A 24802-nucleotide genomic window follows, 5' to 3' on the forward strand; every position below is an offset into this window, starting at 1 on the left:
ACACTCTCAATTGCTGTATTTCAAAGGCTTCTTTGAGAGCTTAAATCAAATTTTATAGGATTTATAATTTCTCATCAATATGAATGGCCAAAACTCCGTCATCTTCCGCGGCACCGATGACGATGTCCGCCGTTCCGTCGTCTTGCACCACAACGGACTTTCCAGTGCAGCTCGTGCCGTCTTTGCCTCCCGAGATCACGTCGCAGTAAGTCCCAGCCGGAAGCGAGGTCTGCAGATTGACACTCATGTCCGATCCTTCGTTGTTGAAGGCCACGAATCCTCGTCCGCTTCGAGCGAAAGCGATCTGGTTGTTTCCATTCGACCACCAATTGCTCAATTCAGCATCCTTCACCACGTTCTTGAAGCGAACCATGCTGTAGATTTGATGCCACCTGTGCTGACAAACCCATCCATTTCCGCAGGAGCCGTCAGGATTGATGCTGGGCGAAATGACGTCTTGATTCGCGTCCATCGGAGGTCCAACTTCGGTATCCGTGAAATCGTAAGAAGACATGATACGAGAGACTCCATAAGGATGAGCCAAGCCAAATGACACAGCCATCCTGTAGACTTTGCCGTCTTTGTAGGTGAGAATTAGATCTCCTCCTGCGCCGTGGCCGCGCTCGTTGTCGTGATTCTCAACGAAGACCAGAGCGCGATTCGATGGCAAGAAGCCCCACGGTTGACCCCAATTGGCCAATTCACTTAAATGATGTCCCTCGAATTTCTTGAAAACACCTCCGATGGAGACAGAGTACAGGAACTCCGTCACGTCTCCTATATCAGTGTATTCATATCTGAAAATGACCAAATTTTAGTGATTGCTTGTGGGATTTTGAAGTTAAGAATACTTTGACACAGCTTCGGGGCCCACATTAATGACTTCCTGATAGATGAATGGTCTGCTGCCAGGAGCGAATCCGTGGGCTGTGTTCAGATCTGCCAAACTACTCGCGATGGCTTGTAAATCCTGCGGCCAGATATGCTTCGCTGAGTCAATACGGAATCCAGCTACTCCGAGACCAATCAAGCTATTTAGATAGTCTATAATCTTGCCCCTGACGTAAGAAAGAGCCTGGTTGAGATCGGGAGCGCCAACAAGGTCGCAATTTCGCACTTGGTTTGCGTCATTGTAGTCATTTATGCCACAGGGAATGTGAAAGTGAGTAATTATGTAGGGCACATCAGGAAAGCTCCTGATAACAGAGTTTCCCGTCGATCCTGCTGTTCCTCTGCAACATCAAGAGTTAATTATATTTGTCTCAGTTTGTTGTAAATCTCAAATGCATTTACTTACTCCATTAGTGCTCCCAGGCCAGCCATATGATTGAACACAGCATCAGCGTAGATCCGGACACCGGCAGCGTTGCACCGGCTAATCATGTCTGCAAGCTCTGCGTAACTTCCGGCTCTCGTTTGGTCAAGCTTGTAGGACACGATCTGATAGCGCTCCCACCAAGGACGATCCGGATAGCCACTATACTGGGCTTCAGTGACAATGACATTCTCAGCAGGGGAGTCAATCTGAATTCCAGCGAATCCATTCGGGCCCAGGAAATTCTCACACTCATTCGCAATATCTGTGTACTTCCATTGGAAGAGGTGCACAATAACATTTCGATCCGGAACATAGTTAGGGTCAAACTGACCCTGCGCAAGTCCAATTAGAATTGGAATAGAAAACAAAAAGAACTTCATGATGGTTTGTAGTTAAAGAGCAAAGTCTCACTGAAAAACACTTGAGGAAATTTTACATTTATATGCTTAATCTTTATCTTCTGATGTGCTAAAAAATATACATTCAATTTAAACAGGTGTTGACAAATTTCACTCCAATTAAGATAAAATAACCAGAAAATAAAATATTTTGAAATGGTTACGCACACCTCAAATGTTTATTCTTCAACTCAGTTCAGACAGAATATTTCAATACTAATGGAAAAAACCTCCCAATTGACCTCGAATTCATTCTATTATCGTACACCCATAGAAATAAAGATTATAAAAAAGAAAGCAAGAGTAATAAATTAGTGCTTTCCTTTCCTTTTCTAGATCAGTGCATGAAAGTTGAAGAACCTTGTCTGACATTTTTATAATTTTCAGGTGAAAAGAAATTGATAGTGTCAGAATAGTGACCAATTATGATGGATAGTTTTTGTATTTTTGTTTAATTCTTACAAAAAATCATAAATGTACTACAATTTGGACGAAGAGTGAATCGCTACAACTCCATATTCATCATCTGCTCTCAGAATAACTGCCACTTCAGAGCCTCTCACTAGAAGTGTCTTTCCTGTGCACGAATTGTCGATCTTCTCTCCAGAAACGACATCACAATACGTCCCTGCAGCTAATCTGGTGCGGAATTTTTGATTGAGATCAACAACGTCATTATTGAAGGCAACAAATCCCTTATTTCCTCTTGAGAAGGCAATCTGATTGGAGCCGTTGTCTTGCCACGCCACCACTGGAGCATTGCCCACGGCATTCCTGAACTTCACCATGTTCCTCAGTGCTGGCCAGCGATGCTGGCAAACCCATCCATTGGCGCAAGACGTCCCGTCTGCTGAGAATTGCGGACTCAGGATGTTATTGCTGTCATCATGCGGAGGTCCTTGGCTTGAATCATCAAACTCGAAGCTGCTCATAATGCGCGGAATTCCATAAGAGTGGGCTAGATTGAAAATCACCGCCATTCTGTAGATCTTCCCATTTTTGTAGGTCAAAATATTCGCTCCTCCAGCTCCGTGGCCGCGCTCATTGTCGTGATTTTCCACGAAAACAAGAGCTCTATTCGATGGCAAAAGTCCAAACGAAGGGCCCCACTTATCCAGTTCTGCTAAAGGAATCTGACCACGGAAGGCCTTTCCCAGATCGTCCGATGCCTTAAACTCAGTGACAATGCCCAATGATGTGTATTCGCGTCTGCAAGTAAAGAAAAACCACAAGAATTTTGGGGAATTATTAAGAAAATAATGCTTTCTCACGATGTTACAGCTTCTCCTCCCAGATCAATAACTTCTTGGGCTATGAAAGCCTTGTCAGCAGCCTTGAATCCGGCCTCTTTATTCAGTTTTTTCACATGGTTGTAAATGTAGCGCAGATCTTTCGGATCCATGTGCTTAGCAGCGTCAACCCTGAAGCCAGCCACTCCTAAGTCGATTAGGTGGTCCAGAAAATCAATAATCTTCTGTCTAACGTAGGGAATTGTCTGGTTGAGATCCCTCAAGCTGCTCAACTGGCAATTCCTCACTTGATAGACATCTTGATAGTCTGTTATGGTGCAATCAGGATGGAAATCTCCTTTACTGTAAGGAACTGCCGGGTAGTAGAAGCTGTCAGGATCAGCTGAAGATCCAGCAGTTCCCACAATGTTACTGCCCAGAGATCCAGAAGCCATGTGATTGAAGACAACATCAACGTATATGCGAACACCATTTTTGTTACAAACTTTAACCATATTCGCAAATTCTGCCTCATCGCCTGAACGGGTTGTGAGCATATAGGACATTGGTTGGTATCTTTCATACCAAGCTCTGTTGTCTGACACCCAGTTTTCGTTGACGGGCGACACTTGAACTCCAGCAAATCCATTTGGCCCGAGAAAATTTTCACATTCTGTTGCAATATCATTCCACTTCCACTCGAAGAGATGAACAATCACATTTCGCTTATCAACATAATGAGGATCGAATTGACAGTCAACTAAGAAGAACGCTAAAAATAGAAGAAACACGCGAATATTCATGATTACTTTCGAAAGGGAAGACTTTGACTGACTTTTAACTCTAAAAGACTGCCTTTTATACGCATCTGGAGCATCAAAGTAGAGGAAAAAATGAGCTTCAGGTGCATCTCAAGATCATAAAAATCATGATTTGCTTTATCGAGTATGAGAAAACAGTAAATATAAAACATGATGTGTGTTTTTGCACATTAGATACATATTTGCTTAAGTGTTTTATATATTTAGATCATTCAGATGCACTCATTTCGCCAGATAGAGAGAACCCCAGTGAATGGCGAGAGCGCCTGTCGGTGAATCGCCCGGGATGAAGATGTTGGCGTATCCGGAATCCTTCACCACGACCTCGAGTCCTGTGCACCCATCCAGGGCGACTTCGCCGCTGATGACGTCGCAGTAAATTCCCGGTGGTAAGCAGACCTTCACAGTGGAGTTGAGATTGGACATGGTGTAACCGTTGAAGGCTACGAAGCCCAATTCGCCACGGCAGAAGGCAATCTGATGCTCTCCATTGTCTGCCCAGTTGACTATTCCACTTCCGGCCACAGCGTTCCTGAACTGCACCATCCCGGCCACTCCTGGCCAGCGATGCTGACAAATCCAGCTGTTGATGCAGAGACCTCTCTCATTGAAGATTGGCGACAGGATCTCCTCCTCGGCACTCATCGGAGGCCCCTCGTCGCTGTTGGAGAAGTCGTAGGAACTCATGATGCGCGAGATGCCGTAAGGATGGGCGAGAATGAAGAGAACAGCCATGAGATAGCGCTTTCCGTCCTTGTAGGTGAGGATGTCCTTTCCGCCAGCTCCATGTCCACGCTCATTGTCATGATTCTCCACGAAGACAAGGGCTCTGTCAGATCGGAGGAATCTCTCGTCTGTTCCCCACTTGATCAGCTCCTTGAGCTTCTTGTGGCGGAAAATGTTGCCAATTTCAGCGGAGGAGAGAAACTCGGTAATTACGCCATTGGTTGTGTATTCATTTCTGTACAACGAAATATATGATTTTAAAGCTTTCAATATGAGATTTCTGGGCTTTCAACTTACTTTGATATCGGTTCATTGCCCATATCAATGACTTCCTGGTAGAGAAATGGTCTGGCATTGTCGGGAAAGCTAAACTTTTTGTTCAGATTCTTAGTATTGCCAAAAATGTACTTTATATCATCTGGCCACATGTGTTTGGCAGCATCAGCTCGAAATCCCGCCACCCCGAAATCGATGAGGCGATCAAGAAATTCAATCATGTTCGCTCGCACATCTGATAACTTCTGATTGAGGTCTGGAAGGTTAAGCAGACTACAGTCTCTGATCTCCTTCGCGTTCTGGTAGTTCTCAATGAGGCAGGGCGAATTGAAGTCATCCGGTCCGTAGGGAACGTGAGGATAGAGTCTCTCCTGGGGACTCACAATGCTTCCTCCCACTCCAATCACCTCTCCTTCGCCGCCCGCCATGTGATTGAACACTACGTCGACATATACGCGGATTCCGGCCTCATTGCACCTCTTTACCATGTCCGCGAAGTCCAGTTCGTCCCCTGAGCGACTGATGATGGCATAAGATACTGGCTGGTAGCGTTCCCACCACGCTCGCTTCGGGGAAATGACGCACTCACTCACGGGCGACACTTGAACTCCCCCGAAGCTATTCGGCCCAAGATATTCCTCACACTCAGTGGCAATGTCAGAGAACTTCCACTCGAACAGATGCACAATAACACTGCGACCGGGGAAGAAGTGAGGGTTAAATTGGCCCTCAACCTGATCATTAGTCCAAACAACCAACAAAATCACAAAGCAAAGATTGTAATTCATTTTTCACACTCACTCCACACTAAAGCTGTGATGCATATTTGATTCATCCAGCTCTATTTATACACGCGGGGAAAAATGCAAATAATACTGGACACGCGTGACAAATTGTCAATCTGATTTTGCTATCACACCAAAGATCGGTTGCGCTAATGAATATAAGTCAAGGCCAGAGCATGAATGGAGTGTGAATTCTTAAATTGATAAAACTCCACCACGAGATTATCTGGCAAATCGCGATGAATTAGAGATTACACTTGTATAGTCCTTGTAATCACATATATTTGCTAGGCACAATGTCACCCTGGGCATCTTAGAGCGGCCACAAGAGTGAAGGCAGAGTAAGAAATCATGTTAAAGTCAGATGGTGAATAAAATTTGACACCTTCCACGGCAAATAAATCAAATTTTGGGCCTTTTGCGGTTCAACGCATCATAATTATGGCTTAATTAGTGCACAAACTAAACACACTTCGTTCACCCAGAGTGGATCAAATTGCAAACATACAACATAATTGCACCCCTTTCTCTAACCCCTTGATTAATTAGCCATGGGAGGGTTGAAAGAACTCGCACCATCCTCAGCAATTTACCACATATGTTTCAATATTTTCATCTCATCAGTTGGGAAGCACAGTGACAAGAATGCATATGAATTTGAGGGAGAATTAATCAGGAATTCCGATCACAGGCCAAAGCATTAGACTTTTTTCTCATGATCTTATGCTCCAGATAAATATTTTGAGTAGCCAAAAGGTGGCAAAATGCCCAGACTGTAATCTCATCAGATAATTCTGCACCAGGCGACCCTTTTGCCTCGGCTTATGACGGGATTAGGTCTGCATGGGCGCATCGACACAAAACAGGAGCGTTTTCTTCAGCTAAAAAGTCCCATAATTGGGAGTGTGTGTCTTTTCATAACATAATAAAGTGCAAATTAATCTGAAAATTGGCTATTTTTTAGCATATCATTAGGCATACTCAGCAGTTTTGGTGTGAAAGAGCCTGAAACTAAAAATGATTTAACGTGATTAAAAGCAGTTATTTCATCTATGTGAAAATGGACTCCAGTGGAAAATAAATTCTCTGTCTCTTCGAATATGGTAAAACCAGTGTTGAATTAGGAGAAGCGTTGAAATTTCTTCAGTTAGGCGAATAAAATCTCCTAACATTTATCTCAGTAAATTAAATTTCAATCATCATTATTTTAAGTCATATTTTACGCATGTTTCATGTAAACAAGTCTTTTAGAGATAAAAATAGTTTAAATTCAATCAATTTAATTTGCTAATTAATATTTAATGTTATAATTAAACTTGCTAAATAATTGCAGAATGATTTTCCATCCACCCAAATTCACTCCTGTTTTTCTCGTTGCTCTCGAGCGCACGAAATACCAAACATAAGGTGTTAAATTACAAAACGATGTGCCATAGTGACAAATCCAGAGCCAGCCAGTCTCATCTCAATGGAATATTCAGCTCTGAGAGTGTGCTCTGCGCTGTGAAAACCCAATTTCACCCTTCTTAAATCCTGTGATGGTTGTTATTCACATACTTTATTAGCGAAATAGGACACTTCGTCGGGATCCGGCAGACTGTTGCTCATCCTATATCTGCACCGAGGAATATTCTGTGAATTATAAAATGGTTTCTCTGCTGAAAATCCGTTGGATATATCAAGAAAATCCCCTCATCGTCGCCAAGAGAGCTTCATCTTCACGCAAGACAAGCACACACACGCGCGCGAAAGTAGAAGGAAGGTGAGAAGAATGGGAGGAGCATTGCGTATTCTTGTATATTGCATAAATGGAGTAAACAGGAGCAAAAAAAGGGAATTCTATTGACCGTAAAATGTGTGATGAATCCAAATGCGCCTTTTGCACCTTTCTCTCGACCATCAATAAAATTGCAGAGATTTTGTGAATGGAAAACATCCCTAATCCACATTTGATGACATTTTCCTGCCCTTTGTGTTGCCACAATGCGAGATTCAGTTGCTGAAGTGGTGTTTCTGCAGGACACCCTGCCAAGGACCTCTCGCATCGCACTAAAGTGTCCCTAATCCGCTCTATTGCATGAGCTTCTTGCATCAATTCGGAATGTGGATCACCAAGGGGACGCAGAGAACACGAGGAAAAACACTTCAGCCCAAAAGGCATTTCACATAAAAACTCACACTCCATCGAATATAATGAATGAAGAGGAATTTTATTGCGCGCCTCTTGTCTTTGTCACTTGTTATTGCAAATGCCACAAAGGCTTTTCGTCAGCAAATTGGCGACTTTAATTTGATCTTCAGGCCACTTTTGACACTGTTTGCATTTTCTTGCGTGGGAAAGTACACTTGACATCGCATACAGAATGAACAATGATTCGTCGTCACTTACTTCTTTTTATTGTTGTTAGATATGAAGACATGGATATCACTGTAAATGAGATTGTGCACTTACAGTATTTGCCAAAGCGCACTGCATTTATTTTCAAACAGCGCGATTGAATTTCAATGTTCGCGAGGCTCAAATTGGCGGTGAAATAAATCTCAAGGGAGCCAATTATGCTGAGGAAGGGAGAAATTCACCCCATGCGGAAAATGGAATTTTCATGCCACCGAGAAATGTTTTGCCGAACATGAAGTTTGAAAATACGATGAGTAAGTTTTAGATATTGCTCATCATTAACTTTTAATTGTTTTTTTTACAAAATTTTCAAAGAAGTAGAGCAAGAAAAAGGGCATGAATTAAATGTATTTTCTTTGGTATTTCAAAAGAAATTGAGTTCAGTAATAACTTTAGAGTAAAAGAACCAAATAAAAGTCTGATGGATGCTGAGAAAAACACAAAATCGCATGATGAAATTGTTGATTTTTACTATCTTTTTTACTTTGAAGAAATCTTTAATTTTCCTTATAAAATATTCTAATGACAGTAATAAACAAATTAAATAAAATTAGTTAAATTATTGTGGATTATCGATATAATAAACAAATTTTGTCTAGAAGGCTAAAACACCATCAAATTATTTCATTTTAATCTTAATAATTATGAATAATTTAAAATTAATATTAAAGGACTTTATAATATACCTAAATACTCATTTTAATGCAGTGTCTTTTTATGTATGATGAATGGAATTGAAGAGAAGTGAAATTTACTTGAAAGTGTCCTTCATATTCATGCAGTTAAATAGGTGAAAATTCCCAACAATCGCCCTAAAATAAGACCACAAACACAGAAAATTGAGTTGCACAGCCCCTTTTTGGCCATTGATTTGCAGAGATTAGATGTTTAGCTGGAAATTGCACATAATTGAGTGTGTTATTGCATTGGGGATGATCAGAGTGTCATTCAATACAGCAGGGGAGCGAGTGCGCCGGGGAAGGGTGAGCGAGTGAGTATAACAAAAGGATATGAGCGAAAGCCACTCCCTCTTCGTGTAAAATGAGCCAATCATTTGGGTTGTTTTCAAGCCACTTCACGCCAGGACTCCACGCAGTGTCAATCAGCGGGAAATGCGGGAAAATTAGGATGGCCATCCGAGCGACGCGGTTGCCACTGAAGCGGGAAAATGCCTAAATTCATATCAATGCCGCCTGAGCACGTGAATGATTGAGAAGTTTCTCCACGAGGCGTTGAATTTCACAGCCCAGACGGAAGGCGAGATGTGAAGTGAGAGAGAAATTACGTTTGGCTTTTCCTCCTCACTCTCACGCCTGGCTGAGAAAATTGAAAGTTACCAAGGCTTTTCCTCTCCCTTTTGACAATCACACGCCGTGGGCGGAGCGATGCAGCTCCCTTTTCACAGTCGGGAAATGCCGCGCACTCTTTCGCTCCCGTTCGGAAGGATCCATTTTCAGTCTCTGGCTGCCGTTCGTCGTGTGCACATCGCTTTCGCTCTGTCGCATGTCCAGAAGCCTCTCTCTGGGGCGCCACCGCGAGTCCGGAAAAGGTATAATGTGAAGAGTGTGAGATGGACACGGGACTGTCGCCCATCGGAGACTTGGACTCGAGCTCTGGCACGTCCGAAGGCACGAATCCCACCGCGGCTCAGCAGAGCACTTATCAGAATCAGGGACTCTACCTCAACTCATCGACTCCAGGTGCGGATGAAGAGGATATCAGTGATTTTCAGGATGCGAAATGGCTAGGAATGTGTTACTAATGAGTGCAAAGTGTGAAAAAGTGCTCTATTCTGAAGATGTTCTGAGCTTCTTATCATATTTAAAGCGTATTTGAAATTCCATTGCTCATTAAAGTGTCACATTTATCTGTATTATAATCGCACTAATCTTGAAATTTTGTAGAGTCTATCGAGCCCATGACTTTCAGAGTAAACACAATTTGTCCTTTAATTGTGACTTCGGTTATTACCTTTTTTCGCAGTGCTATGCAAATTAAGCAAATCCAAGGATAATCCTATCCAAGTTCTAATCCAATGTCTAATTATTAATTGCCGTCGGACAATTTCTAATTACATACCTTCCCTGCGGGGTGGAAAATTTATGAGCTTTCAAGCAACTGAACTAAAGAATCTCATTGAATCAATTTCTCCTTGCAAAAGATCGACAATAGAATTATCGACAATGAATTTTAACTAAGTTTTCATACAGTTTTGGGAGAAGAACAGTTAAATACGACAATCTAAAGACTAATTAGGCCATTAGGTCATAACTGCAAATTCAAGCATATTTTCTTATTTCAAATCTATAATCATATTTGTGCTTTTATTATGCCTTTAGCGTGGACAAGATCGAGGCATAAAAAGAATCATTTTATAAAATATTCTCACCGAGTTTTGAAAATGTATAAAAATGAATTAAAAAGTCTTAAGATTTGACTATTGAGGAAACTCTTTTATTTTCCACCACTTCAAGAAGACATTCGTGAGATGCTTTTATTTTGTCGTTGAGCGCTTTTACTTCCTTTCAAGAGCTGAGCTTTTGTAGCTTTTGGAATGCCAAAGAATTTTTGTGGTTTCGCCCTTCGATTCGTATTTTACAAAATCTTAAATTGCGATCTACTTAAGCAGAAATATGGTGAAAAAGAAGAGAACAAGTTCTTAACTCTCGTGAATCTCTGGTCAACTTGCAGCGTATCGAGGCTGTGGCGTGAAGACGGTGTTCTTCTCTGAGAAGCTGCAAGCCTTCACGGCGGACAAAGAGTATGATCGGAAGTTGATAGACTCCAACTTCGGCGAGATGAAAGTTTCTGGCAGTGACATGAGCTACTTCGAGACGTCGCAGCAGAAATCCTCGCCGCCCACTTCGCTGGCCTACGACATGAGTTCCGCTCAGTTGCCGAAGCCGCTGCTGGAGCCGCTGCTGCAGCCGGCCGCCGGCCAGATCGCGGAGAACAACAACTTCCTGGGCATGGCGCCGATGACGGTGAATCCGGAGATCAGTCGCAAGTGTCTCTCCTTCAGCGCCAACCAGGTGCAGTGCATGTGCGAGGCACTACAGCAGCGCGGCGACGTGGAGAAGCTGGCCACGTTCCTGTGGAGTCTCCCACCCAGTGAGCTGTTGCGCACCAACGAGAGTGTGCTGCGCGCCCGGGCGGCCGTGGCCTACCACCGCGGCCTGTTCCACGAGCTCTACTCGCTGCTGGAGTCGCACTGCTTCCCGCCCAAGTACCACACGGAGCTGCAGAACCTGTGGTACAAGGCGCACTACAAGGAGGCCGAGAAGGTGCGCGGGCGCTCGTTGGGCGCCGTGGACAAGTACCGCCTGCGCAAGAAGTACCCACTGCCCAAGACCATCTGGGATGGCGAGGAGACTGTGTACTGCTTCAAGGAGCGCAGCCGAAATGCCCTCAAAGACTGCTACACGCGGAATAGGCGAGTAAAATTTAATTTCAAATATTTACGCTGCAAAACTTCTGTGTTAACAAATAGGGGCATTTTCTAAATTATTATGCGTCGAAAAATCAATTTTAGTGCATTTCTAAGTTATGTAATTAATTTAAAATAGATTCAGGAGAATTAATAGCCCTCAAAATCATCAAATTTGAGCTTTTCCACATCGATATCAACTTCCAAAGTTCCTCAATAAATTTTTGCTTCATGGAAATTTTCCCCAAACTATTTTAATAGCCACAAAAGATTACAACATTTCGTGCCTTTTGCAGATACCCGACGCCGGACGAGAAGAAAACTTTGGCCAAGAAGACGGGACTCACGATGACCCAAGTTTCCAACTGGTTTAAGAACCGTCGTCAGCGAGACAGAACACCTCAAACGAGAACGTAAGAATCAAGCTCAATTTCCTGCCTCCCCCCGAAAATGCACAGATGAACACATGCGTTTCGCATTCACAACCCCTCAACATGTTGCACGGATGCTGGCAAGGATGGCATCTTCCTTTTTTCTGCACTTGTCCAGCAAATTTAGCAGTAAATCATGAGAATTTTCTGGCCTGCGCGCAACAAAAGTTGGCCCAAATTTCTCAAGATCATTAACTTTGATGCCAGCGTCCAGCGAACATGTGTTGAGAGAGTTTTGTGTATTTGCCTCTCTCTGGGAGTCTCGCAAGAGATTGGCCAGAGGAGTAAACAAGTCCATTGCATTTGCGAAGGGCTGAATAATGATTGTAATTTATAGCGCCGAGAAAGTGCGAATGCAATTGCAGAAATAAGGAAAAAGGCACGTTTGTTTTGACGAGAGCCTCTCTTTTGCCACTGTATTTTCCAGTGATATGATCATGCCTGTGATTCCCGTCACTCCAACGGTGGATGCCAACTTCGGGAGGCTCTTCAACTCCTCCAGCTACGGTCATTCCTACCAAGAAGTCGTCTACAATGGCCAGTGAAGCTGTAAATAGAATTTGTCTCAACGCCAGTAATTCGTCTTTAGTACAGTTTTAAGTTATGATTTAAGTAATTATAATTTTAATCTAGAAAATAATAATATAATGTGCAATTGTACCATCTTGTCTTTTTCTCTCTTACATTTCTCAACAACAGAAAGAAGAGAACCGGATAGGACAGGAAAGAGTTTGAAATTGGAAAAAGCGCGCGTTTCTTCTGGGAAAATGCATGTTTCACGTTTTCGTTAAGACGAAACACAAACCGCATTTAAGCTAAGTTTCGCCTACGTTCAGGAAGATGGCGGGTTTGGGATGATTCGATTCTGAATGTGTACCGGCTTTTCAGTTAGCCGAGACACAAACGCATTTCAGCTGAGTTCAGATTATTTTAGATTCTAGCTAAAATAAAATTAAGGAAAATGCGTTTTAAGACTTGGTTTAAAAGGTTCAGGATTAATTCTCTACGGAGTGGATTTGTCGCCCTGAAAAGGGCGTTTTTGTTGTTTGTTGGCGAGTTTACGGTGCATGACAGGCGATTTATGTCTTCTTCTCGGTCTTCTTGGGCAGCAGCACGGCCTGGATGTTGGGCAGGACGCCGCCTTGAGCAATGGTGACGCCAGACAGCAGCTTGTTCAACTCCTCGTCGTTGCGGATGGCCAGTTGCAGATGACGCGGGATGATTCTCGTTTTCTTGTTGTCACGGGCAGCATTGCCGGCCAACTCCAGCACTTCGGCGGCCAGATATTCCATCACGGCGGCCAAATAGACGGGAGCTCCAGCGCCAACGCGCTCAGCGTAGTTTCCCTTGCGCAGCAGACGATGGATACGGCCCACTGGGAACTGAAGCCCAGCACGGTTGGAACGCGTCTTCGCCTTTCCCTTCACCTTTCCTCCCTTTCCGCGGCCAGACATCCTTCAGATAGCTTCTTTTCTGAACTTGGAGATATCGCACGAAATACACTCGACGAGAGTTCAGCACAGAGTGAAGAAATTTGCCCGATTTTCGGTCTTTTATGGCCTCAGTTGCCCAAGAATGCCGAGTTGCCGAATTTTCGTACCCCTCGCTAAGCGAAACGGCATGATAATTCGTGCAAGTGAGAGCGAGACGGCATGCTATAGAGCGAATCGAGGCAACCCTGTCCGTCTGGGGAAGTCGAGTCCATAAAAGCGGCCCCTTTTCTTTCGCCGGCACATTTTCGAGAGAGATTTCATCGAGTTCACTTTGACGCTATGGCTCCCAAGACAAGCGGAAAGGCTGCAAAGAAGGCTGGAAAGGCCCAGAAAAATATCTCCAAGACCGACAAGAAGAAGAAGCGCAAGCGTAAGGAGAGCTACGCCATCTACATTTACAAGGTGCTGAAGCAAGTCCATCCGGACACGGGCATCAGCAGCAAGGCCATGAGCATCATGAACAGCTTCGTGAACGACATCTTCGAGCGCATCGCCGCCGAAGCTTCTCGCCTCGCTCACTACAACAAGCGCTCAACCATCACGAGTCGCGAGATTCAGACTGCCGTGCGCCTGCTGCTGCCTGGCGAGTTGGCCAAGCACGCCGTGAGTGAAGGCACAAAGGCCGTGACCAAGTACACCAGCTCCAAGTAAATGACCGCTCTTCTTCCCCGACAACAAACAAATGGCCCTTTTCAGGGCCCACAAATGTATTTCGTAAAGAATTGACGATGAAACTTTGTGTTGCCAAATAGCGCTTGAATTGTAACAAGGAGAAATTATATGGTCAGAAATGACCAATGACAATTCACTCTTTGTTGAGGGAATTGTCCTTTGGAATATGTTGCCGCGTGAGTGGAAGAGGGAGCTGATACTCCAAAGTACCGTCACAGCTCCTCGCATATAAGTTTGCACTTTAAACTTCTCTTTTTATATAAGTTCTTTTATATCCGAGAGGACTCCTTGTCCTATTGTCGCACTTAATAAATATCTAAAATATCTTGTACACATCTGAAGTGTTGAAGAAATAGCTATAATTCGGGTCGTTATTTTGAATCCCTTCCGATTATTTAACTCTTAGAAATCCTGCATTTTGATCATCTCGACATATTTTTCCAGGTTATGAGACTGATTTTACAACAAAACACCTCAAAATAGATATTCTGTACTGAAAACGAAAATATTCATTTATTTATAGAATTGTATATATAAAATATACCTGTAAACTAAGCAGCGATTTTTTGAGCTAAGAAAATTCTTATTGTACAAAAAATAAGGTTTTCAAGATGAATTCTCTAAATATGCTTTTGTGGTCCTGAAAAGGACCGTTTTTTGTGTGAGTAGCGAGAACCGCTTCAGTTGTTTAGCCGCCGAAGCCGTACAGAGTGCGTCCCTGGCGTTTCAGAGCGTACACGACGTCCATGGCGGTCACGGTCTTCCTCTTGGCGTGTTCGGTGTACGTCACGGCGTCACGGATGACGTTCTCCAAGAAGACTTTCAGCACGCCGCGCGTCTCCTCGTAGATCAGACCCGAGATACGCTTTACGCCGCCACGGCGAGCCAAGCGGCGGATGGCAGGCTTCGTGATGCCCTGGATGTTATCACGCAGAACTTTGCGATGTCTCTTGGCGCCTCCTTTGCCCAAGCCTTTGCCTCCTTTTCCACGACCAGTCATTTTCTGCTAGCTTGCTTTGACGAGATGTTGACTCAACGAGACTCTCAGACGAACTCTGCCATGTCGACGCTCATCTTGCCTTTTTGTCACTTTAGCCACGCCCCCTTCCACTCGATTTCACAATTTTCCACCCATTTTCCAGCGCTTTTCATTTGTATTCAGCTTCGTATCCACTTCAAGGATAGTCTCTGAGTCATCAGCTAATATCCTTTGGCGTTTTAGGCTATAATTGCGAAGATAGCGTTATCGGTTTCCCCCTCCATTGATACGAGAGAACTGACAAAAAGGCAGCGAGGCCTCAAAGCACCAAACATACTGTTCACTCTCGTCGTTGTGTTCACATCGAGGAAATCAACAAGCAAGCAAAATGGCTCGTACGAAGCAGACTGCCCGTAAATCCACTGGTGGCAAGGCGCCGCGCAAGCAACTGGCCACCAAGGCCGCCCGCAAGAGCGCCCCGGCCACTGGTGGCGTGAAGAAGCCCCATCGCTACCGTCCCGGAACTGTGGCGCTGCGTGAGATCCGTCGCTACCAGAAGAGCACTGAGCTGCTCATCCGCAAGTTGCCCTTCCAGCGTCTGGTGCGAGAAATCGCCCAGGACTTCAAGACCGATCTGCGCTTCCAGAGCTCCGCCGTCATGGCACTCCAGGAGGCCAGCGAGGCTTACCTCGTGGGTCTCTTCGAGGACACGAATCTGTGCGCCATCCATGCCAAGCGCGTCACCATCATGCCTAAGGACATCCAGTTGGCTCGTCGCATCCGCGGAGAGCGCGCCTAAGCTGCGAATTTTGCACTTCCTGACCAAACAACGGCCCTTTTCAGGGCCACAAATCCCTCACGATAAAGAATTTGACATGAAATCCTTTTCAAACGCTTCTTTACTGGCTGTGAAAATATATTATTCTCAAACGATGTTAACATGCTGCGTTTCTTTGTTCTTCCCTTTGTCCTCATGAGCAAATGTCGTTTCTGCACGACGCAATTTATTAAACAAAATATATTGTGTATTCTATGAGCAGTGCTTTGAGACAACTTTCGAGTTTCTGCACAGTTCTATTTTTCCTTATAACATTTGAAGAGAAGAATGAATAATCCATGAGATGTAAGAATGGCTGGAATTGCTGAACATGGCATCAAACGATGTGTTGATCCTTTTCATACGGAATTTTGCCTTTGCAAATAACTTAATTTTCCCTAACTTCTTTCTAAAGCATATTTCTCAGCGATATTTGATAAAATGTGTTTTGCAACAATTATGCTTCGCAAAATGCGACTCAGGAACATTCGTTACGGCCACGAAGCACGAGAGCCAAAGACGATGTCATCGTAAGAGTTGCATCTCTTCGTCAATGACGAAGTACAATGAGATCGATTTGGTGGTGGCAATTAATTATTTGGCATGGTGTTAATGACATATTGCTTTACTTATTGCCCTAGAGAGAAAAGTAAATTTTTTAGGTAGAATTGGTGAAATTGCTAATCGAATATGGCAAACACTCGAATACTTGTGCATATGTTGAATTCGACCTCAAAAATCACCAAAATGCAAAATCACAATTTTGTGGTAAATGAGACAGGATGTTTGCAAATATAATCATTTAACGGGGAAAGTGAAGAAAAGTTGAATTTTGTGAAGGAAAATGGGAAATTGATTGTTTAAACTCGGAGTGATTGCGAATCGCCAAAATTTCAGTTGAATCTTCCATCTGCAATTTTATCAATTTCTCCATAAATATCTACTGATTTGGCACAATTTCCACAGAATACATTAATCAATAAACACTCTATCGAATGCCGTTGATTTGGTCGCTTGACGTTTCAAAGCTCTGAAGATTTTTTAGAGGTTTTCCGAGCGGACATAAAAATTGTGTGCAGATTCATCCAAAAATATGGTTCCACTAAATGGGCGATGGTTGGTAAGGAGGTAAAAAGTAGCATTTCACCTCAATATTCTCGAGATTTCTACCCAGGATCTACAGAAATGGCAGAAGAGACATCCGTTGAAGCAGTTGCAACATCCGCAGGCGCCGGTTCATCCCCAGCGGGGAAGAAAGCCAAGGCCGCCAAGAGTGCCGCCGCGAAGAAGCCGCGAGTGAAGCCAACGCACCCGAAGACCTCTGAGATGGTGAACAACGCCATCAAGAACCTGAAGGAGCGCGGCGGCTCTTCTCTGCAGGCCATCAAGAAGTACGTGGCAGCCAACTACAAGGTCGACGCTGAGAAGCTGGCGCCCTTCATCCGCAGATACCTCAAGTCCGCCGTGACGAGTGGCGCTCTGGTGCAGACGAAGGGCAAAGGCGCGTCCGGATCGTTCAAGTTGGCGGGCCCGGTCGGCAAGAGCGAGAAGAAGCCCGTGGTGAAGAAGCCCCGCGGTGCGTCGAAGAAGACATCGGCTGGCGAGAAGAAGGTGAAAAAGAGCCCGGCGTCGCCCAAGAAGAAGCCCTCGGCGGCGACCAAGAAGGCCGTGGCGGCGAAGAAGCCCAGCGGCGAGAAGAAAACCGCAAAGAAAGCCGCGACTCCGACGAAGAAAAAGGTCGCCCCGAAGCAGAAGCCCACCAAGGCGTCCGCGAAGTCTGCCGGCACGAAGCCAAAGGTCCCCAAGCCCAAGAAGACGGGATCGCCGAAGAAAGCCGTGGCGCCGAAGAAGACAGCGGCCAAGAAGAAGTAAAAGCCGTCTTGCGAGCCTATTTATCATCGTCCCACATTGGGATACCATCAAAAAACAGCCCTTATCAGGGCTATCAAGCGAATACGTAAAGAATTCACAATGAAACTGATTCCCCCAATAATAAATTCCGAAACAAATTAAAGGATCAAATGACTTAATAATTACACGACATCTTGCTGTAATCAAAAAAGCATGAATAAAAAACGACGTCAATGTTTCTACTTCTAGTGAGCAAAATAATATAATTCAAAAATGTTATTGACTTGGACAAGCTAAGGATATTCTTTATATAAAGAAGTGTTGCCTAGCCGAGCAGGAACACTGCGCATATTCAGTGGAAATTATTAATTGAGAATGAAAATTGTACTTTTGGGTTTGATTTGAAGAAACAACGTTGATTCTAATAGTTCTGGGATCTTGATCTGGTGAAATAAAGTCAATTTCCCCAGACGAGCAGGGTCATTTCGATTCCCTCTTCGTACTCTATAGCACTCCGTCTTGCTCTCGCATGTGCAAAGTAAAGCGATGCGTTGTTCAGCGAGGGGAATCGAGGTCGACGGCAGCTCGGCATTCTTGGGCAACTGAGGCTATAAAAGACCGAAAATCGAGCAAATTTCTTCACTCTGTGCTGAACTCTCGTCGAGTGTATTTCGTGCGATTTCTACAAGTTCAGAAAAGAAGCTATTTGAAGGATGTCTGGCCGCGGAAAGGGAGGAAAGGTGAAGGGAAAGGCGAAGACGCGTTCCAACCGTGCTGGGCTTCAGTTCCCAGTGGGCCGTATCCATCGTCTGCTGCGCAAGGGAAACTACGCTGAGCGCGTTGGCGCTGGAGCTCCTGTCTATTTGGCCGCCGTGATGGAATATCTGGCCGCCGAAGTGCTGGAGTTGGCCGGCAATGCTGCCCGTGACAACAAGAAAACAAGGATCATCCCGCGTCACCTGCAGCTGGCCATCCGCAACGATGAGGAGCTGAACAAGCTGCTGTCTGGCGTCACGATCGCGCAGGGCGGTGTCCTGCCCAACATCCAGGCCGTGCTGCTGCCCAAGAAGACCGAGAAGAAGACATAAATCGCCTGTCACGCACCGTAAACTCGCCAACAAACAACAAAAACGCCCTTTTCAGGGCGACAAATCCACTCCGTAGAGAATTAATCATGAAACCTTTAAATTATTATTGTTCTAAAAATTCGAATGAGCTTTAGTTAATGTGGAGTGTCTGACAAAAGTCCGCGGACATTTCTGAGCGCTCCTTTGCTGGGTTGTACTAAAATCCATCACGTTCCGGGCGAAACAGTGTGCTTTTCACCGCGCTATTGAGTGATTCGTGAGTCAAGAGAATGCTGAGAAAGTGGAATTTCCGGGCTGTGAACAGCCTGCTCAGGCTACAGAAGTGCGGCGTGGCATCGGCGCCTGCTCCTGACCCACAGACAGCCCCCAAAGTCCTCTACACTGGCGTGAGTATTGCCGCGAAGAAGTGACCTCTAATCGGGCAGAAATCTTTCTATTTTCTATGCACAAAACCGGCTTGTCTATCAACTATTCCGTTCTCTGCCTCCCCGCTACCTTCTAGCTGTTGGTTACTTATCAATCCAGAGCTGTAGAGAGTTTCAGAGAGCTTCTTGCAGAGTTATTCTCTGTGTGGAAGTCGCTTGCCGGCTCGCGGCTTATCTTATCAGCTGACTTTGTTATTCACTCCATAAAAGCTCGATAATTTCATAAATAGAAGTGAAATTTAGCAAATTCACGGTGGAACATGGAGATTAATTGTGTATTATTTGTGCTTCTCTTTAGATCTTCTACAACAATGAGTGGCACAAGAGCAAGAGCGGAAAGACCTTCAAGAGCATCAATCCGGCCAACGAGCAGGTGATCGCTGAGGTGCAGGAGAGCGACAAGCAGGACGTCAATCTGGCCGTGGCCGCGGCCAAGGCGGCCTTCACTCTGGGCTCCCCGTGGCGCCGCATGGACGCGTCAGAGCGCGGCGCCCTGATCTACCGTCTGGCGGATCTGATTGAGCGTGATCGCAACTACCTGGCCAGCCTGGAGACGCTGGACAACGGGAAGCCCTTCGCCATGTCCTACAACGTGGACATTCCCGTAGCGCTGAAGAATCTGCGCTACTTCGCCGGCTGGGCGGACAAGAATCACGGCAAAGTGATCCCGATGGACGGCGACTTCTTCGCCTACACGCGTCACGAGCCCGTCGGTGTCTGTGGCCAAATCATCCCATGGAACTTCCCCATTCTCATGATGGCGTGGAAGTTGGGACCAGCTCTCGCCACCGGCAACACGATCGTCCTCAAGCCTGCCGAGCAAACTTCACTCACAGCGCTCTACATCGCTCAACTGGCCAAGGAAGCTGGCTTCCCAGGTAAATACGCCACTCTAGATAAGAAAGAAGCCACAAAAGATATGCCGAAAGTCCCATTTATTGCTCAAGAGACACTCATAATTGCTCACTAGGCCTTTAGATAGTCTATCAGTGAGATTTCCTGACTGTCCAGGATCCAAAAGATCGCCTTCTTGTACACTTCTGGGTGAATTTCCGTGATTATCTTTGCATTCGGTGGCTTCTGACTGCGCGGATCCAACACAAATTGTCCTCTTGTCAGGGATCCAGTCAATTCCACGGCTGTGTAAACTTCCTGAAATGTCTTGACAATCTGATCAGGTGCCAAGAGTACAGCAGCGGCGACACAATCTGCACACGCCCATTGATGTGTGGGAGGAAGTTCTTTGTAGTTTGACTCCTCCACAGGATTCAAGAGGTCCAGAATTGGGTGTTTCTTCACACCCAGCACACTTTTCCTCCAATTCCAATTGACAGGGTTCCTTGGCGGAATACAAGTCTCCCAGGGAATGAATGTCATTGGGCATTTGAGTGTCTTGAGCACAATATCAGCCGCTTCGGGATCGAAGAAAATGTTGAATTCAGCACTGGGAGTCACATTGCCGATTCCCACAAAATTTCCACCCATTATAGTGACGCTTTGGAGTTGCTGTACAATCTCTGGATACATCCTGAAACACAGGCAAGAGGGAATAGATAAAATTGTCAGGGTTTTTGTTACTTCATGGGCGAAAAGAACTCACCGAATAGCGAGAGCGAGATTTGTGAGTGCTCCAATTGCAAATACAATAACTTTTCCGGGATTCTCCTTGACAATTCTGGCCATTGCGTTAACTCCGTGTTCGGTGACGTTGACTGGACTCATGTCCGGCAGATCGGTGACAGGATAGATGTCCCCAAAGCCGTCCTTACCGTTGAAATTGTCGTGCGAACGATGCTCAAACGGCAGAATGGGATCCGGAGCGCCGCGGAACACTGGAATGTCCTTCTTATCAGCCACCTGGAGCACTCTGCACATGTTGATGAGGACGTGGTCCACGTGCGCATTCCCGGAGCCACACACAATCGCCTCCAGCTGAATCCGACGCTGAGAGTGCGCCTTAAGGAGCATCAGGAGCGCCCAAGCGTCGTCATAACCACCGTCAGTGTCCAGAATAATGCGTGGAATCGACATTGTGGACTTCTTCTGACCAGAGACGAAAGATAACTGACTGTAAATTCACACGATAAGTCACTTTATCGCGAAGACTCGACTTATATTTTACTTTCTACACTCAAAAATGTTATCAGCGCGCTTAGAGACCTATAGAGAATATCTGTGGGAGAGACACAAAAGCAGTTGCCAGAATAAGTAAATACTTTCCATGCGCGCATGCTTGAGAAAATCATGGGAAACTATTATAAATTACAGTTGGGCCAAAGCAATGTTCTCTTCTGTGCGCGTGTAAGAAAATGAATGCCTAAGAATTGGGATTGAAACGTCTTTAAAATAAAATTAAATCACACTTTTCTCATCTAAACCATTAACACTCTCAAGGACTTGTTTTTTCTGCCGGATATTTGAATCTTCACCATCGCATATGAACGCGTTATGCATATTTATGGACTTGTGTTTCAAGTTAAGCATAGTTAATTGAAAATATAGCTCTCATTTGACCCGCAGAGTTCCCAAAAATGTTAATAAAACATTTCAATGACCATAATTAGCCGCTGAGCGAAAGCTGTTGGACTTTGAATTGGGGAATGTGAGTTAAGGAATTTTCCAGAGTGCACGAAAATGCTAAATGATGTCCCTAATACCGTCTTCTGTATGCATGACAATTTGCCTGGAAAAATGCTCTTAATATTTTCAGTGAACTGTAAAGCAAACACTTATTTAAATTCTTATCTAATTGACTTGCAGAGGGCGTGGTGAATGTGGTTCCTGGCTTTGGGAATGCCGGCGAGGCGCTCGTGCACCATCCGGATGTGGACAAGGTGGCGTTCACGGGGTCAACGGAAGTGGGCCGCCTCATCCAGAAGGGCTCCAGTGCGGTGAATCTGAAGCGCGTGACACTGGAATTGGGCGGCAAGAGTCCCAATATCGTGCTGGCCGACACGGATCTGGACTACGCCGTGGAGACGTCGCACTTCGGGCTGTTCTTCAACATGGGCCAGTGCTGCTGCGCCGCCAGTCGCACGTACGTGGAGGACAGTATCTACGATGAGTTCGTGGAGCGCAGCGCTGAGCGCGCGAAGAAGCGCGTCGTGGGCAATCCCTTCGACCTGAACACGGAGCAGGGACCGCAGGTGGACGAGGAGCAATTCAGCAAGATTCTACGCCTGATCGACAGTGGGAAGAAGCAGGGAGCGAAGCTGGTGGCCGGCGGCGAGAAGGTGGGCGGCCCGGGGTACTTTGTGCAGCCGACAGTGTTCGCGGACGTGAAGGATGACATGGATATCTCGCGGGAGGAGATCTTCGGGCCGGTGCAGCAATTGGCGCGCTTCAAGAGCCTCGATGAGGTCATCAAGCGCGCCAATGACTCGGATTACGGACTCGCGGCGGCGATTTTCAGCAAGAACATCGACAAGGTGAATTATCTGGTGCAGGGATTGCGCGCCGGCACCGTGTGGGTGAACACGTACAACGCCTTTGGGGCACAGGTGCCCTTCGGCGGCTACAAGATGTCCGGCCACGGCAGGGAGAACTCTGAGTACGCGCTGAGAAACTACACAGAAGTCAAGAGTGTCATCACGCGCGTGCAGCAGAAGAACTCTTAAGTTCATTGTTGGTCATGTCTAATCAAGAGAGAGAGAGAGAGTTTTCTATTCATACTTTAATCCCATATCCCCTATTTTTCTAACGGCAATAAAAATCATGGCAAAAATCGTTTGCTTTTTAATCAACTCTTCATGCTTGCGAAGCTCGTACGATAAGAGTTCAGTGGTGTGTTAAGATCTCTTAGCGGGGGGAATCCATGCCGCGAGATGGCGCGCTTACTCACCACTGTCACGGAAAACTCCCCATCGCTGTGCCCTGCAGATTCCGCTGCTGGACTTGGTCGTCAGTCAACACACGCACTTTGTTCAGTGATGACGGCGAAGGCAGGTTCTCGTGCACGAATCCAATAGGAATCCTGTGTGAGGAGAGAGATTATCAAAGGCGAACGGCGGCGCTGGGCGGATCGCAGGCAACGAAATCAGTGGTACTAAAGGGGCGTGAAGGGCGCACGCGAGCGATAGGGCGTGAAGGAGTGTGCGTGAAGACAGTGTGTGTGGGTGAAAATTTCACGGGAGTTTTCCGCGAGAGTGAGCTGCCGGGACTGGGTGGCGTGGGGCGCGCTTCCGTGACGTGTGCGCGGGCATAGTGACTGGGCCCCCCTTCGGAGACTTGTTTTCACGGCGCGCGGGACAATGGCGTTCAATGGTGGCAGCAGCAGCGCGAGCGGCGGCTCTGAGCCCCACAACAAGCGCCTCTGCACCCGAAACTCCACGGACAACACGGCCACGGAGGCTGGACACGCCAACAACAAGGTGAGTCCCCCCACAGATCCTGGCACGGATGGGCGCCGTCAGCCCGCCGCGCTGTTGTCAAAACTTATCGATCCGCTGCTTGGCACGGCGCTCAGACGTCTGCCAAAGTGCCTTTGGCACGACGGCTGCCGTGCAAGGGCCGCTCTGCCTCTTGTCCGTTCACGGACAGGGGCAGCGGCCGTGTGCGAACAAAGGACGATGCGGAAAAGCGACGGCGGCGAAGGGAGAGTTCCCCAAATTGCCATTGACGCTTGCGAGGATTGATTCCGCGAGAGATGCAATACGAGAAAAAGGGGTGAAAAGGAAAATTTCCGTCAGACGTCTAGCCAATGAGAGGGTGTTTTGGCGGTCGCCATATTGGATGCGGTTCATAAGGTGACTTTTCATTGGTCACTAGCTTTGATCTAGCTCCTTAGTCAGGTATCTTTCCATGTCGCGACAACAAGTGAAATTCCGCACACGGGAAAAAAACAGTCCATGATAAGTGTGCAAAATCTTAACATTTTCTTTGAGGGTCTTTTTGCTGTTCCTCCTAATCTCGCGAGAAGTGTCCCAGACAAAATAGAGACATTCGTGGCGATACATGGCAAATGAGGCAGGTGAATGAGAGTGATTGGGAAATGCGGTGTGAGATAATAAGCCAAATTTGCCTTTCAATTCTCAAGATATCGCCGCAGTGTGACAAAAGTGTGGTTTTCAAACTGATTTGAGAGGTGGTATTTAAATAAATATTTGGAGTAAATGGCACCGAGACCGGTTCATGTTGATCGCAATTTAGCCACTTCTTTTCCCTTCATTCGGTTGGGTTTTTTTCTCTCCTGTGTGTGTCTTTAAGTCGACTTCTGACCAGCTCTCAATGCGCTTGGAAAGTCAAAACAAGAAAGTCAAGATACAAGAGTCCGAAGGCGATATTTTGAAGGTGGTTTCATGCACATTTTTTTATCATTATGCAATTGTATGATATTTTTGAAATCTCCACCTTACAGTTGGTATTTTTTCCACTATTTTGACTTAAAATGAGGAGAGTTTATGAATATGAATTGGAGCAAAATTCACAGATTGTTTGAAGAGGTAGAAAGAGAGAGAGAGAGAGAGAGAATGCAAAACACACAGTGTGAGGAAGTATAATTGTCTGGAAGAAGAAGTGAAGCACTTTTTCCAGTGACTTGCTGAGAATAAATAAGAGCGGGAAATAATTTGTTGAAATTTCCAATTGAATGAGGTATAATTGCACAGAAGTTTGCGTGTGCAAAAGGGTGGCCGAGAAAGAGAGATGAAATGTCTAATGACTGCCATTG

General features: G+C 45.6%; 13 protein-coding genes across 15 annotated transcripts in view; 7 read left to right on the forward strand and 6 right to left on the reverse strand.

Annotated features, from left to right (window-relative positions):
- Window positions 1-61: 61 nt before the first annotated feature.
- Window positions 62-1698, reverse strand: LOC132256019 (alpha-amylase A-like). The gene is made up of 3 exons (XM_059752198.1): window positions 1298-1698; window positions 852-1232; window positions 62-797 (listed from the first exon to the last, which is right to left on the reverse strand). Exons 1-3 carry the CDS (start codon window positions 1696-1698, stop codon window positions 62-64), a joined length of 1518 nt encoding a protein of 505 aa, XP_059608181.1.
- A 446-nt stretch (window positions 1699-2144) lies between these two features.
- LOC132265569 (alpha-amylase A-like) lies at window positions 2145-3831 on the reverse strand. Its single transcript, XM_059766283.1, has 2 exons — window positions 2988-3831; window positions 2145-2925 (listed from the first exon to the last, which is right to left on the reverse strand). Exons 1-2 carry the CDS (start codon window positions 3746-3748, stop codon window positions 2196-2198), a joined length of 1491 nt encoding a protein of 496 aa, XP_059622266.1. The 5' UTR covers window positions 3749-3831; the 3' UTR covers window positions 2145-2195.
- A 33-nt stretch (window positions 3832-3864) lies between these two features.
- LOC132265568 (alpha-amylase A-like) lies at window positions 3865-5579 on the reverse strand. The gene is made up of 2 exons (XM_059766282.1): window positions 4790-5579; window positions 3865-4727 (listed from the first exon to the last, which is right to left on the reverse strand). Exons 1-2 carry the CDS (start codon window positions 5554-5556, stop codon window positions 3989-3991), a joined length of 1506 nt encoding a protein of 501 aa, XP_059622265.1. The 5' UTR covers window positions 5557-5579; the 3' UTR covers window positions 3865-3988.
- A 3833-nt stretch (window positions 5580-9412) lies between these two features.
- On the forward strand, window positions 9413-12469 carry LOC132265791 (homeobox protein SIX6). The gene is made up of 4 exons (XM_059766565.1): window positions 9413-9651; window positions 10643-11384; window positions 11675-11791; window positions 12237-12469. The coding sequence occupies exons 1-4, from the start codon at window positions 9522-9524 to the stop codon at window positions 12352-12354; spliced, it is 1107 nt and encodes a 368-aa protein (XP_059622548.1). The 5' UTR covers window positions 9413-9521; the 3' UTR covers window positions 12355-12469.
- A 357-nt stretch (window positions 12470-12826) lies between these two features.
- Window positions 12827-13288, reverse strand: LOC132255532 (histone H2A). The gene has a single exon (XM_059751610.1). The coding sequence runs from the start codon at window positions 13261-13263 to the stop codon at window positions 12889-12891; it is 375 nt and encodes a 124-aa protein (XP_059607593.1). The 5' UTR covers window positions 13264-13288; the 3' UTR covers window positions 12827-12888.
- Window positions 13289-13546: 258 nt separating this feature from the next.
- Window positions 13547-14147, forward strand: LOC132256262 (histone H2B). The gene has a single exon (XM_059752574.1). It carries the CDS (start codon window positions 13582-13584, stop codon window positions 13951-13953), a length of 372 nt encoding a protein of 123 aa, XP_059608557.1. The 5' UTR covers window positions 13547-13581; the 3' UTR covers window positions 13954-14147.
- A 486-nt stretch (window positions 14148-14633) lies between these two features.
- LOC132265938 (histone H4) lies at window positions 14634-14982 on the reverse strand. Its single transcript, XM_059766736.1, has one exon. It carries the CDS (start codon window positions 14972-14974, stop codon window positions 14663-14665), a length of 312 nt encoding a protein of 103 aa, XP_059622719.1. The 5' UTR covers window positions 14975-14982; the 3' UTR covers window positions 14634-14662.
- Window positions 14983-15341: 359 nt separating this feature from the next.
- LOC132255371 (histone H3) lies at window positions 15342-15805 on the forward strand. The gene has a single exon (XM_059751370.1). It carries the CDS (start codon window positions 15342-15344, stop codon window positions 15750-15752), a length of 411 nt encoding a protein of 136 aa, XP_059607353.1. The 3' UTR covers window positions 15753-15805.
- Window positions 15806-16944: 1139 nt separating this feature from the next.
- LOC132255423 (histone H1-like) lies at window positions 16945-17752 on the forward strand. Its single transcript, XM_059751444.1, has one exon. It carries the CDS (start codon window positions 16956-16958, stop codon window positions 17640-17642), a length of 687 nt encoding a protein of 228 aa, XP_059607427.1. The 5' UTR covers window positions 16945-16955; the 3' UTR covers window positions 17643-17752.
- Window positions 17753-18268: 516 nt separating this feature from the next.
- On the forward strand, window positions 18269-18751 carry LOC132265661 (histone H2A). Its single transcript, XM_059766413.1, has one exon. It carries the CDS (start codon window positions 18335-18337, stop codon window positions 18707-18709), a length of 375 nt encoding a protein of 124 aa, XP_059622396.1. The 5' UTR covers window positions 18269-18334; the 3' UTR covers window positions 18710-18751.
- Window positions 18752-18878: 127 nt separating this feature from the next.
- LOC132265659 (aldehyde dehydrogenase, mitochondrial) lies at window positions 18879-22851 on the forward strand. Its single transcript, XM_059766410.1, has 3 exons — window positions 18879-19095; window positions 19433-20012; window positions 21895-22851. Exons 1-3 carry the CDS (start codon window positions 18979-18981, stop codon window positions 22749-22751), a joined length of 1554 nt encoding a protein of 517 aa, XP_059622393.1. The 5' UTR covers window positions 18879-18978; the 3' UTR covers window positions 22752-22851.
- LOC132265660 (nucleoside hydrolase-like) lies at window positions 20043-21849 on the reverse strand. The gene is made up of 2 exons (XM_059766411.1): window positions 20735-21849; window positions 20043-20662 (listed from the first exon to the last, which is right to left on the reverse strand). The coding sequence occupies exons 1-2, from the start codon at window positions 21163-21165 to the stop codon at window positions 20101-20103; spliced, it is 993 nt and encodes a 330-aa protein (XP_059622394.1). The 5' UTR covers window positions 21166-21849; the 3' UTR covers window positions 20043-20100.
- A 199-nt stretch (window positions 22852-23050) lies between the features above and the next one.
- The window catches only part of LOC132256258 (heterogeneous nuclear ribonucleoprotein L), a 72948-nt gene continuing 71196 nt past the window's right edge, over window positions 23051-24802 (forward strand). For all 3 annotated transcript variants that reach the window (XM_059752567.1, XM_059752568.1, XM_059752569.1), the window contains exon 1: window positions 23051-23504. In XM_059752567.1, the coding sequence (XP_059608550.1) occupies window positions 23385-23504 (120 nt within the window). In that variant the 5' untranslated portion in view covers window positions 23051-23384. The remainder of the gene's footprint in view (window positions 23505-24802) is intronic.

This window comes from Phlebotomus argentipes, unplaced genomic scaffold (assembly GCF_947086385.1).
Source record: "Phlebotomus argentipes unplaced genomic scaffold, Phlebotomus argentipes genome assembly contig_5, whole genome shotgun sequence".
Lineage (NCBI taxonomy): Eukaryota > Metazoa > Arthropoda > Insecta > Diptera > Psychodidae > Phlebotomus > Phlebotomus argentipes.